This window comes from Anomalospiza imberbis, chromosome Z, assembly GCF_031753505.1.
Source record: "Anomalospiza imberbis isolate Cuckoo-Finch-1a 21T00152 chromosome Z, ASM3175350v1, whole genome shotgun sequence".
In the NCBI taxonomy this organism is placed as follows: domain Eukaryota; kingdom Metazoa; phylum Chordata; class Aves; order Passeriformes; family Viduidae; genus Anomalospiza; species Anomalospiza imberbis.
In genome coordinates this window covers 21779761-21794480 of record NC_089721.1, presented here as the reverse complement: position 1 = coordinate 21794480, position 14720 = coordinate 21779761, and the positions used below count along the sequence as shown (strand labels likewise).

At 40.7% G+C, this 14720-nt stretch overlaps 1 protein-coding gene across 1 annotated transcript in view; it reads left to right on the top strand.

Moving 5' to 3' along the window:
- The window catches only part of CMYA5 (cardiomyopathy associated 5), a 45698-nt gene that overhangs the window by 4337 nt on the left and 26641 nt on the right, over positions 1-14720 (top strand). The window contains exon 2 of the mRNA XM_068176348.1: positions 3574-13798. Within this exon, the coding sequence (XP_068032449.1) occupies positions 3574-13798 (10225 nt within the window). The remainder of the gene's footprint in view (positions 1-3573; positions 13799-14720) is intronic.

Sequence of the window (14720 nt, the reverse complement as noted above, 5' to 3'; positions counted from 1 at the left end):
CCTGGTGTCTGGAAAACAGACTAGGACTACAGCAGACTGTGTTCCTTCATAAGAGATGGAACAAAATGTGTGAGACAAGCCCAGGTCCTGGCTCCCAGCTACTCATCATAAAACCCAGGTTTGTAGCTGGGCAAGCAGCCGTCTTCCTGGTTTTAGATAGTAGTTCCTTTGAATTTTGACAGATGCATAAGCCACTCCGTTGCCAGATGAGGCATCATTAACTGAAAGAAGTCAAAGGTGGAAGGCTGGGTTTGAAATTATGTGTTTCGGTAGCTCCCAATTCTCTTAGCATGAAGAAGATGGATGAGGTGTAGCCATGGCAAATACAGGACAATAGGCATAGACCTTGCTGAGCATACTGATTGCTGTAGGGGGAAAGGGGCACCATGGTAAAGGCAGAAACTACAGATATGTACAGAATAAAAACACAAGCACAGAGAAATGTTTCCTTCAACTGTGAAAACAAGCTGGCAATACCAATTTCCACCACTCCACCACTGTGCCTGAAGTAGGAGCTTTCAGAAAATGAGATCTTGTCAGTGCAGATTACAGACATAGGTTGACATCTTGGTCATTTTATCTGTATTGTTTTCAGCTTGTGAGGAATTATGCAGCAAACAGCTACACATTTTTATGATATCAGCAGTGGCAAGGTCTAATATGAAGAGGATAAAGAGAGGCTAGGGAAAATTTTAAAAAGCTGATAGGCTGGCTACATGTGTATCTCATAGTAGTAGTGTGCACAGGTGGGTAGACCCCACTCACTGTGTGAACACAACCACTCCAGCAGCTGGGGAAGTGAAAACTCTTCCCTTATATGATTCATAAAGGAAAATTTGTCAAGCCTGCCAGGCTGGACTAGAAACCTGAAATCCTAGTGGACACAGCACAGAAGTCATAGTGAGAAGCTGTGAGAAGCAGGAAGGAGGCAGGAAGAAAAATCTGGGTTTGAGTTAGTATGGCAGGAGGCACAAAACTGGTTGTCAGTGTCTTCAAGACTAAGAAAAGGTTTAAGTCAGTGTCCTAGCAGTGAACTAACATGCTGATAATATAAGCGCCAACAGGAATGGGTGTGAAATATCTACATGGAAAAAAGACAGCAGTGGCTTTTGCCCGGGATTTCAGTGGCTTTATATCTACATTTATTAGCTGAAACATTGCAAACATCTTTTTCCAGTGGCAGACACTTCCTCTGACTAGAGAGGGGTCTTTCAGCTACTACAGTGCAGCTTGTAAACAGTTCACAAAAGGGCAGCATTTGGAAGTGCATTGGAAGTAAATGCTTGAGTTCCATGTCTCTCATTCTGGTCTTAAAAGTATAAAGCACTATCTCCTCTCACTGTAGAGGAATATGAACTGTGACAAGTTTGTGACCATGAAAATGAGATAATAATGTATATAATTCAAGCTTTTTGCATAGGCAGGGCCAGGGCAACCTGTTCTTATTAATTAATATCAGCTCAAGTGGGAGTGCTGCTCTGTTCTGTATGAAGGTTTATTTAATTGCACCAAGTAGTGCAGAAAATAGGTTCAAAATATAAGAATTATTTAGAAGCTGAAAAATGTAAAAAAAAAAAAAAAAAAAAAAAAGAAAAAGTCATCTGTTATTATGGACTCAAATAACTGAAAGCTTCCTTAGTAGTATTGATATTGATTTTTCTGGTTTTTTTTAAATTTAATCTTATTTTGCTATATCCAAGTCAATACCAAGCCATGGAACTGGCAAAGGAGAAACTAAGAGAAAAATTGGTATGAATGTATTCTGCTGTATCTCTTTCTCCAGCCTGTAAGTTTTAACCTTTCTAGAGAATACTACACCAAGGCAGATAATCAGCTGTACATGCTGGGGCTTAAATCTATTTGAGGGCTGGGTTTGCAGGGCAGGAGGGGATTGCCTAACATGCAATTATTTAGTATTGCACTCTCAGACATGCTTTGAATTGTAGGCCTTCAAGTTGTCCTGCCAGTCACTATCTCCAGCCTAGCCCTGTCACCACAACTGGGTTTAAGCCCTGTCACTGGAGTTTGATACTGTATTGTCACACCACAGGCTGGTCAGGCTATTGTCCCACAGGGTGACTCCAACCTTCAGTTAGCAACGAGATCAGAGATGATCTGTGCCTCAGTTTGCACAGACCTGATCACGGACCAGCCTAGTAGCAGGATTATATTTCTATTTCCATTAGGTACTAAGCATTTTCACTGAGTGTCCTTTACAAAAAACTTACAGTCCAGAGAGTTTGCTTAATTAAGCAGTCATGACTTTCCCCAGGATTTCTTCTCCTCCTTCAAAGACCTCTGCCTCTGACTGGTGCTCAGCACCTTCTGGCACGGTGCCACCTGCATCTCAGGGGTGTCTGCCTGCCTCTGCAACCTGCAGGTATCTCTGGCACCTGTGTGGTGCAGGGCCACAGACTCTGGCAATTGGTCAGATGGATTCTGTTTTTCTGATCCCTGATCAGTAGCTAGTTTTCTTCACTTTAGCTGAAACACGTTTCTCTAGTCAGTGGAAAAGTGACCCTTCCCTCTGTTCCATGGAAGCAGGATGTTGTGTGGTCATAGATGTGCATTCTTCCATGGGAGTAACAGAGACGTCACTGTTTCTGTTCTACCTAAGGCTTCATCTTATCCGGCAGATACTCTGCCTTCCTTTCCATCAGCTACAAATGTGATTTCCATAGATTAACTACTGTACTCAGGAAATATTAGGGTTGAGCTTTGACTACCTTTTCTGTGCTCTTTTTTTTTTGTTTTAAGTAAATATTGCAACCCTAAAAATACTAAACCCCCCCCACACATTGTGTCTTTTAATTGCTTTTGCTAATCTTTACACTCTTAATTTGAAGAATTTGAAGTTTTCGATCCTAAACCTTCTCAGAAAAGCCTTTCTCCAGCCTTTTTACTATTTTAGCTGAGAGATTTGGTTACAGCATATGATGGTGTATTGATTACACATCATAAGGTTTAAAACTACCGTTATAAAACATTGCAGTTTCATTTGGGGAGGTGTCAGTATATTTTAATTGTTGAATGTATTCTAAATTACTTTGTTAAGTATCTAGAGTGCTTAGAGGATAAAATACATGAGAAGACAGTAACAGACCAGTGGATAGACTACTGCTTTGAGCATTGTATAATCATTCACACTTGCACAAAGCAAGTGTGGGTGCTATTAAAACACTGACAGTGTCTTTGAAGTGTTCAATGAAAGGTTTAATTTATACTGTGAGATAAACGCATGCTGGAGAACAGCCCCAGAATCAGCTCAACCTCACACTGGCAAAACAAGGTCAGATCAAAGACTGTTCTTCCTGCATTGTCAAGATCATTTAAACACCTCCCCTTCATTGAACTAACCTTGCAACATGCAGTTTTACACAAATTCATCTAAAATATAGTTGTGAGATGAAATATGACTTTTCTTATGCTTGTACTTCAAAACCTATGCTTATGCAGTATTTTTACAACTTTGAAAGCCATTTTTGTTTTAATGAATTCAACTTTTTCCGCCAATAATTTAATTTGTTGTATGTTTTTACAGCTTTCTTTTGTTACCTGTTCTTTTGTTTGTAGTTTAAAAGATCTTATCCAAAGTGAAGATGTGAAACCCAAGCTGCAGTACATCATGACTAACCCTTCCTTTTCTATGGTAACATGCCAAAGTGAAGACAGTGGAATAACCTGGGAAACCAGCTCAAGCAGATGTTCTACTCCCTGGACCTCAGAAACTAGTACAGCTTCTGATCTTTACAGTATGGAAAGTTCACCAGTAGGTTCTCCTCCAGGAAAAGTTATCTTTATTATGGATGAAGGCAAGATCATTCGGAAAAGGACACGCAAATCTTCAAATAGGGTGCCAATGGCTACAAGACCGAAGGGAGGCGAGTGCAATAAAAAACGTGACTCTTCTGGAATGCAGAGGCAAGAACCAAGAACTGTTCTAGGAGATGTGCAAGCCTCCATGTTGAATGTTGAGCAGGTGGAAGCACAAGACACAGATGAGGAAATGTTGGACAACAAAGAAGATCAAGAGAATATCGCAGAAGAGCCCGTAAAACGTGATCCAATAAGATCAATATTTAGGGAAAGCAGACTGAGAAAAGTTGGTCCAATTCTTGGAGGGCCAGTACAAGCTAGAATCCAGCTGTTCAACTCAATTTTTGGAGGGACTGGGCCAGCCTCTGAAACATTGGAGAAAAACAGAATTCGGAGAAGTAGCTCAGCTTCAGGAGATTCTGAAAATTTCCTTGAAACATCAGTAAAAGAAAGATTGCAGAAATTTGGTTCACTCTCCACACATCCAAAACATTTCCAGGGAGTGAGAAGTAAAATTCTTGAGACGCCTTCAGAGAGAAGAAGGAAGCAAAGACAACAACTCACAGAACAAGCAAATCAAAGCTTTTCTTCACCAACACCACCTCCTGAAAAACAGCTTACTAAGAAAAATGATGTTTCATCTGAAAATATTGAACCTTTTAAAATGAAAGAATCAACTCTTCAACATGAAGAAAGAAAAGAGAGACAACCTCTTTTGCAGACTCCAAATCAGGTTTCAGGACATTTACTGAAGAATGAAGAAGAAGCCAGGGAGCAGCAAAGTCATTCACCCACAGCCAGAACATCAACAACAGAGTCAACAGCCTCCACTCCACTCAAGAAACAAGTGCTGCTTCCCTCAGCCAAAAATGCAAACAAGAAGCCAGACCAATCCCTGCTGACAGCATCAGATCATCTGGATGAAGTGAAGAAGCAGGAAGTTCAGCCTAATTCTGCACCACAGTCTGTTTCAGCAGATTTTGTTAGTGAATTAGATAGAACAAGTTCCCAGCATATTTTGCCTACAGAATCTATGTCAGAACATCCTGAGAGGGAAACAGAGAAGTCTTACTTACCGGATGTTCCATCAGCTAAATCTCAATATTCCACTTCAACTGAAATAAGACAGGAAGATGTTATTCCTCAGTCATCAGAAGCTGCGCAGTCTGAGTCTGAACATGTGCTTTTGCCATATTCTGGAAATGAAATAGAGAAGCAAGAAACCAAGTGTCCATCATCAACTGCACTGTCAGAGTCAGAAACTTCAGGTCTAATGCATTCAGCTGAAAGAGAAGAGGGTCAAAAGACCTCATCTTCAGAAACTCAAAATATTCATTTGGAGAACCAAACAAAATCTGAACAAGACTTTTCACTTCAGGAAACAGAGAAGCAAGGAATTAAATTAAAACCACCAATTCCTGAAAATATAGATTCCAAATATTTTGGCATTTCATATCCTATTCATACAGAAACAGAAGAAACACAGAAAACTTCAGCTATAAATAAAGCAGTAGATTTTGATCACTCAGATTTTTCCATTGAAGAAAACAAACAAGCTGAAGGTGGGCAAATGGAGATGGAACATCCAGACCTCTCATATTCCACCAAAGAAACTGGAGAATCGGAGACAAAACAGATGGAGACAGAGCATCTGGACTTCTCTTCTCCCAAGGAAGAAACAGAGGAATTGAAGGGTGAACAGATGGAGATGGAGTATCCAGACTTCTCCTTTTCCAGGGAAGAAATAGAGGAACCAGGAAGTGCACAACTAGAGACAGAACTTCCAGATTTCTCATATTCCAAGGAAGAAACAGAGGTCTCAGAGAGTGCAATACCAGATACAGACTATCCAGAACTGCTTTTTTCTACAAAAGAAACAGAAAAATCAGGGAGATCACAATTGGAGACAGAAGAACCAGAATTTTCTTCCAAGGAAGAAACAAAAGAACTAGAAAGTACGCAGCTGGAGATGGAGTATCCAGACTTTTCTTTTTCTAGGGAAGAAATGGAAGAATCAGACAGCGCACAGCTCGAGACAGAGGTCTCCAGCTATGATAGATATGAGGATCTATCATATTCCAGAAAAAAAATGGTGGAATCAGAGAGTGCACAGCTGGAGGTGGGTCATCCAGACTCTTCTTTAACCAAGGAAGTAGTCAAGCAAATGCAAAGTGCAGAGCTGGAAAATGAACAACAGGTTTTTCTTTCCAGGGAAGAAACAGAAAACCAAGCATTCAGTACTTTTGAACTGGAACAGTCTTATTCCCCTGAAAAAGAAAAACAAGAAGAAAAAGAAGACCTTGCACAAGTACATTCAGGTTTATCATGTTTGATGGAGGAAGCAGAGAAAGACAACACTACAGAAGTCCAGTTGGTACATCCAGATAAATTTGATTCCACTGGAAGGGCTGAGATACAACAAACAGGGTATCTGGAAACAGCATTTTCAGATTTACCCTATCCCATGCATAAAACAAAGGAGCAAGAACTGTCACAAACTGTCAACGGAAAACAGCCACAGCCTATACAGCAGGATTCACAGTCGGAAGGTAAGCTGGATTCCTCTGCCATGGCAATGCAAGGAGAAACTACTCAACTGCAGTCAGAGCATCCACTTTGGCCACATGCTACCAGAAAAGAACAGGACCATAAAACTTCACAGCTGAAGGTGAAACAGGCAGAGACAACATCTTCTACTGGCAAAACAGAACATCAAAAATTGCAACCAAAGAAACCAAAGCTGGAACAAACTGATTCCCTGTATTCCCAGGGAGAGATGGTACAAGAAGCTGTACAGAGAAACTTAGAAGGTTCAGAGCCATCATTTTTCATTAGTGAAGCAGAGCAACATGAAAACATACAAGTAGTTTCAGAAAAGAGGGATTTCTCAGTTATCACTGGAGAAGTGATGCAAGAAGGAGTGGAGTCAGGAACTTTGTGGTCACAATTGACTGACAGAGCAAAGCCCTGGGAAACAACACAAATGGAGCAGGAGCAGTCATTTCCTTCCTGTTCCACTGCTGGTAGTCAGCAACAGGAAACACCGCCACTGAATGTGCCCCAGACAGATGTTTCATGGTCCTTTGGCAGAATGGAACAAGCTACAGTACAAAAAGAGGTGAAACAGCAGGAAACAGACCAACAAGAAGCTGTGCAAATGGAAACAGAGTATTCAGGTATTTCAGAAAGCCTGGGTAAAGAGGAACCACAGGTCATAGATCAAATTAATATGGCACAGCAAGAAATAGCTCGACCAGGGTTAGTGCATCCATCTTTGCCATATTTGTTCAGTAAACAAATGCAAGAAGAAATGCAAACAGAGCCAGCATATCCAGAAAAAACATTTTATGTAAGTACAGAAACAGAGAAGGAAATTGTACAACACAAATCACAGCAACAAGAAATATTACATCCAGAGCTGGAGCAAACATTTGTGCCTTCTTCCAGTGAAAAAGAAGCTCCACTGGAAATGGAAATAACTTCAGACTCTCCAGATTTGCCATATTCCTCTCACGAGCAAGAAGAATTATTGGAAAACCCAACGTTACTATTCCATTTGAAGCAACAAGAAATTGAACCAGTAATGGTGGAACATCCAGATGTTTCATGGGACAGTGGTGAATCAAAACAGGATAATGTTGTGAAGCAGGAGTCAGGACATCCAGAACTTTCATACGCCCTGGGAGAAACTCAGAAAAAATCAGAACATTTGGATTCACAAGGAAGCCTGGGTGAAGCAGCACAAGATGAAAGTATGGAAATAGAAGCTCAATACTCAAATCAGTCATGCTCACAATTGGATTCAAAATATTCAGATTCATCCTTTTCCTTTGGTAAATGCAAAGAAAAATCAACTCAAAAGTTTGAGTCTAAACACCAAGAATTGCCTAAAGTAGGTAAAAAAAGAGCTTCTCCAGGAACTGCACAAATAGAGTCAAAACATCCAGAAATTGCACCATGGCAAATGAAGATTCCTAATATGTCACATTCCACTGGTGAGACAAGCCAAGAAGAAGTAGCACCATTAGAGCAAAAACATAGAAAACTTTCTTTTGGCAGAGAAAAGCAGCAGAAAGCCACAAAGCAGGAGTTAGAGCAAGAAAAGTTAACACATTCTCCCAATAAAAAGGACACTTCAGAATATGCCCAGGAGGGCTTTGAACAACCAAATTTATCATTTTCTGTTGATAGGCCAGACGATGAAATGATACCACCAGAGGTGGAGCATACCGATATGATATCTCCTCTGGACAACACAGAGGTACAACGAAGAGTACAAGAAACAGAGCAAACTTATCCCTTTAGACAAATGGAACAGAAAACAGTTCAGCCAGAAGTGGAAATTTCACATTTGTCACATTCTGTGGATATAGCAGAGGAAACAGAAATGGCCGAACCAGGGCTGGCACATTCTGATTTGCCCTACTCTGTTTTCAAAGTAGGAGGGCTGCAAACATCACAGCTGAAACCTGAACACCTTGGGCTAGCACATTCCCTCAGCAAAGTGCAGGAAACAATCCAGCTGGGACTGGAGAAGCCAGGTGCATTTTATGGTCATGACAAAATGGAGCAAATCCCACCTGCACAGCTGGAGCCAGGTCATGCAAGCTTGGCACCCCGGGCCAGGGAAGTGGGGCAACAAAGGATGGAGCACAGAGCTGTGGAATGCTCCAAAGAGGAGCAGTCTGTCAGCAGAGCAGAGTATTCACAAGCTGCAACGGAGAAACAGAGAGTTCCAGATGCACCATCCCAGAGTGGAAAAATGGAGCAAAGAGAAACGTTAAGAGCAGAGCCAAAGCATCCTGATTCACTGCATTCCATTGATAAAGGAAAGCTACAAAGAGCTACACAAGCAGTGTTAGAAAAACCAGATCTGTCATCTTGGCCTGGCACAACAGAGCAAGGACAAACTGCTGGAGAGGAGAAGCCAGGCTTCTTTTATTCTTTCAAAAAAGAGGCACAAGGCAAGAAAGCATGGACAGAATTGGGACATTTAGAATTATGTCATTCTCTCAGTGAGGCAGAACAAGAAACTGTAAACACAAAATCGTACCATTCAAATTTATCTGCTGGCAGATTAGAACACCATGAAATCATACAGCCAGAGGCAGAAATAAAGGATTTATCATGTTCAATTGGTGAAAAACAGCAAACTCAAATTGCTGATGAGGATTTGGAGTGCCTGGATTTATTTCATTCCACTGGCACAGTACAGCAAGAAAAGATTCAACCAGAGCAAGAAAAGACAAATGAGTTTACATCATCTCTCAAGAAAGCAGAGGAATGGAAAGATGCAGGAATGCAAGCAGAACACCCTGAGCTGCAGTGCTCTATGGAGAGCACAGAAGGACTGCAAAATTCCCAAGCAAACTCAGAATATGCAGATTTGTCATTCTCTGTTAGCATAGCAGAACTTCATAAAACAACTCAGCCAGAGCTGAAAGAACAGAGTTTGTTGCATTCATTTGTCAAAACAAAGCCATCATGGGCTGCTCTACCAGAGTCTGAACATGCAAATGTCATGGATGCCATGGGCAAAGTACTGCACACAGATTTGTCCTCTTCTGTTAGGGAAGAAAAACAAAGTGCACAGCTGGAGGTTAAACAGGAGATGGGAAGCTATACATTACACCCAGAGGAAATAGTACAACTAAAATTGGAGCAACCAGTGTTTTCAAGTCCTCATAGCATGGAAGAGCAAACAAATATATCCCCAGTGGAAGGGGAGTTCCCAGACTTCTTGTATTCCTCTGACAAAACAGAAAAACAGGACACTGCACAAGCAGGGTTCATGCCTTCTGATGTTTCGTATTCCACAGGAAAATCAGAGCAGTTGCAACAAGAAAAGCTGGATTCAAAACATCCAGATTTGTCATACTCTCTTGGCAAAGCAGAGGCTCATGTAATAAAGCCACTAGATTTATCATATTCCTATGGTAAGGCAGATCAACCACAGATTACCCAGCTGGAGCACCCAGAGGAACCATATTTCACTGGTGAAAAAAATTGGAGGGATGGGGCTCAACCAGAGCAGCCACATGTTAGTTTGCAGTCCTCTGATATTGAAACAGAACAGCCAGAAACAGCTTCTGTAGCATGTACCTTTGTCAGGACCGAGGAGCAGGGAACTGCGCAACCAGACTTCAAACAATCAGATTTATTAAGTCCCATTTACAAAGTAGAAAACAGTGAAATGGCCCCACTGAGAGCAGGACATTCACAGAAGCAAGGCACTGGTGCTTCTTCATCTCAAAGTGCTCAGCTGGAAACTGAACAACAAAATTTATCATTTTCCACTGAGGAAGCAGACAGCCACAAAATTCAACCATATTCATCTCTTACTGAACAAACAGTGCCTGAATCTTTGGGTGCTTCACACACTGTCTCTGAAACAAGCTCTGAAGGATGTCCAAAGTCTTCCCCTGTAACTGGAGGCTCACCCCCCAAACATTTAGATATACCTTATTCCACCTGTAAAACAGAACACCCAGAAACTGCTCTGCCTGAGCCAGGGTCCTTTTTTGCAAGAAAAGAAGCAGAACATACAGAAAGTCTTCTACATTTGCCTGTAGCTGCAAAGTCAGAGACTGAATGTGAAATTTTACCTGAAGCTGAGAGAGAACTGACTCCACATTACTTTCACACAGCTACACAATTAGAATCTGAACAACTAAGTTTATCATATTCTACAGATAAAACAGAAAGTCTAGAAAGTCAGGATTACCTGACTGTACCTTCAAAACTGCAGTCTGAATCTTCAGTTCCATTTTATTTAGCTGATGAAACATGTCAGCAAGAAGTTCCACCTTATTCAAAACCATCCTCTGAATATTTGCTTCCCACACAGTCCCTTGCCAAACAAGAAAATCAAAATATACAGCCACTTATTACTCAGCCCATACAATCAGAGTATGAACATGTAATTCCACCACACAATGAACAACAGTTGCAAAAAATTCAACTCTGTTCACCTGAAACAGCAAGCTTAAAGACAGTGCACTTGGAGAGTATTTCTCAAGTGCACAACCAAGACAAGCCAGAATCTTCTTTGTTGGAGACAACATATTTGTCCCCAGACCAGATAAGTGGGCCCTATGAGCAAGAAATGCAACCTGATGTACAGACTGTGCCAAGGTCAGTGACCACAGAGTCAAAGGTGACTGGTGTAGCAGACCAACAAGCAGTGTCATCAGAGTCATTTATACATTTTCATAAATTACCTGGAAAGTCAGAACTTGAAAAGCCAGTATCAGTGGCTCTCACTGGTAATGAAGAGAAACAAAAGATTCCATCATCTTTATCTGATGTAGCAGACCTGCTTGGAAAGCAATCTAACAAAGTTTCAGGCATTTATACTGAAGGAGAGGATATACGTGAAATACAACAATGTTTTGAAGACCAAAAGCATACAACCTTGGAGCATCTGGGAGTTGTTTCATCAGACCTTTTTCATGAAACTGTGATACACAAAACTCAGCATTATTCTGGTGAATGGGGCAGCCTTTCCTCAGCAGAGATGAAGCCTCTTAGCTCAAGTTCTGAAGAAAAGCAGAACCCAGATATTCCATCTTTTGGGCTGGCTAGCTGGCTGGTAGAACAGGTGAAAGCTTCCTCAATAAGTCAAATAGGAGCTGCAGAAGTAGACATGCAAGGAATTCAGCTTACTCCAAATGAAGCTTCTGATTTTGCATCAAAACAATTCCCAGCTGAAAGTTGCACAGAATTTACAGTTCATGGGACTACAGAGACTAAGGGACATGCATTTAGAGTTTCTGAATCAGTGTCAAATAAATTTCCTCATAAGAAGTCTTCAGACACTAGTCCCATAACACAAAGGTATGATTTACCATCTCTGGTAGGAGATAATCAAGGTCCAGATAAACTTCTGGAGCATGAAACTAGTACTTTAAATCCTACAAAAATTGAAGAAATGCAACATCTGGAGGTAGGCAAAATGTCTGAAATGCCTGAACATTACCTGAGAGGAGAAGAGGAAGAAACGGAACATGCAAGTGCTGTAGATGACAGTCAGTGTACTCTGGAGACTACTGAACAAAAAGATCTATTTAATATAATTTCAGAAGGTTATGAAATACTCAATATTCATGCACCTACACATATTTCTTCTGTTGATCAAGAAGAAAGTAAACACATGCCTGATAAATTAGAATACTTGGAAACAAATCCTTCATTTAGAATAAAATCAATTGAGGATGGCCAGAGAGCCCTAACTTCTGGAAGAACCACAGAAATTTCAGAAAGCTCAATATTGGAAAAGACTGCAAACCATGAACTAATAGAATTGGTCAAAAAGGATGATGTTGAGGAAACTGAAGAAACTCAACAAGAAAATCTCCTGTTGCCAGAAAACAATAATTGTGCGAAGTTGGATCCTAATAATGGTACTGCTGATATGGATTATTTTGAAAAATACACATTGATTGATGATAAATCCCCAGTTAAGCCACAATTTGAAAGACGAATTTCATTGTCTCCTGTGACAGAAGACCCCACTGAATCTATGGAAGAAGTCAAATATTTTAAAGAGAGTACTGAGGTAGATACTTTGGAAGAGTTTTCCTTACTTGAGGACCTGGATGAAGTCTTTTATGGTACCATAAAAGGAGAAAGCAAAATTCAATCCTACACAGATGCTTCAAAATCTTTACCACTGCAGAAATCAATTGATTCTAGCAGTAAAAGCATTACAAATGTAGAAGATGAATGCAAGTCACCGGGGACCCCACTCTTCGATTCAGAAGAAGGAGTGCTAGAACGATCTCTCTTGTTCCCTACTACTGTTGCTGCAGTTAACCCAGAGCTTTTAGAGGAGCCACCTGCTCTATCATTTTTATACAAGGACCTCTATGCGGAAGCAGTAGGAGAAAAGACAAAGGATGAGACTCCCTCTGATGAAGAAAGTGGTAATTCTAATGCTTCTTTCCCTAGCAGAAATTCAGACACAGATGATGGAACTGGAATATATTTTGAAAAATACATTCTTAAAGATGAAATTCCAAGTAAAGCCATAGGGCCTCAGAAAGATCAGATACCAGAAGATGAGTCCTTTAGTGGAGGAATTTTGGTCTGGAGTTCAGAGAATAAGCAGGAACAGGGATCTGGTGATATTCAATATGTCAAATCTGAGGTTCTGTCAGAAAGAGTTGTTATGGAGAGAGACAAATTCCAGGTTGACAGCAACATTCAAGCAACAATTTGCAAGCCAACGCATGCCATTCCTTTTGGAAGCAAAACAGTTCTTTCAGGTGCAAGAACTGATATCACAGAACAAAGAGAAGAAGAAAATGTACCAGTAGAAAGAACTGAAGAGTTGCCAGAGCAGTCAAGTCAACAAAGATACAGTCATCAAGTGGATTATCAGGGAGCTGCATATCAAGAAGCTAGTAATAAGCAGGAAGAGGAGCAAGATACAACAGCATTTCCTCAAATGGAAAAGTATGTTCCATATGTCAGGGCTCCCACTGAAGACAGTGTAGATGATGAGTTTACTCAGGAACATCTGTCCTGTGTTCCTACAATTCAGCAAACAGAGAATCCAGACTTGCAAAGAGAGGAGCAGCACGGTGATGTTTATGAAGATTTTGCTGAGTCAATGGACTATGATGTGATTACACAAGAAGAGCTTTTGCAAGATGAAATATCATCTCAATTTACACACGAGGAGCTATTATTTGAAGACAGGGACTCCTTTGATCATGCTGCTGATAGTTATGAATTTGTTAATGAGCCAGAACAAAGAACTCCTATTGAGCTTGAAGATTCAGGCTTTGTGGTGATGTATCCTGAAAAATCAGCAACAAACATTCCTCAAGTTGAAAGCCCACAAAGAGAACTGAAGAAATCACAAGTAGACACTTATTGTTACCACTGTAAGTGCCCAATATCTGCTATTGACAAGCTTTTTGGAGAGCATAAAGACCATGAAGTCACAACACTAGATGATGCTGCAACCAAGATGAAGGTAAGCATTAATTTGGGTTAAAAAAAAAAGAAGCTACTAAGGCTAATTTCTCCAGTTCTCTTGCATTTTCAAGAGGAGAGGCTTCCAAGAGCAGTCCAGAAGCTAAGATGCAGTATCTATTAAATAAAAGCAATTCCTATACACCTGTTGGAGATCTTGAAGGGAGAACAACTTATTAAGGTGTTCTCTGCAGTCCTAGCCTTGCTAAGCTGGTATTTTAATTTATTCAGAAGTTTGAATGGCCTTGTTTATATGTAGTTGTTAGCAGACTTTCCATCTTCCAGTCTTATCTGTGTAAGTTTGTTCTGGTTTTGATATGTAGGGGGAGAAATGGGAAGAATGTTGTTTCTATGAAAATAAAACTTCAGTAACAGCAGCTCACTTCACTTGACAAGGTAAAGAAACCTCCATATGTGGAGACTGGTATCATCATAAAGTGTTCCCTGTCCCACTTAGATGTGTTGGTTGTTTGGAGATGTTAGACAAATCACCCTACACAGTTTTGTTAAAGTGCCAACCTGTCTTCTGTTCCATTTGCTTTCATCTGCAAAATGGTCTTAAACTGGAGAGGGAGGTTTTACAAGGGCATGTAGTGATAGGACAAGGGGCAATGTCTTTAAACTTAATGGGGGCAGGTTTACATTAGAAATTAGGAAAAAAAATTCTTCAAAGTGAGGGTGATGTGGCTGTGGAACAGGTTGTCTAGAGAAGTTGTGGATGCCCCACCCCTGGAAGTGTTCAAGGCTGGGCTGGATGGGGCTTTGAGCAACCTGGTCTAATGGAACATGTCCCTGCCCATGGATAGGAAATAGAAACTAAATTGTTTTTAAGGTCCCTTCCAACCCAAACCATTCTGTGATCTGTGCCAATAGCATTGTGGTGTCAGCACAGGTAAAAGTTTATAAAGTCCTATTTGCCACTA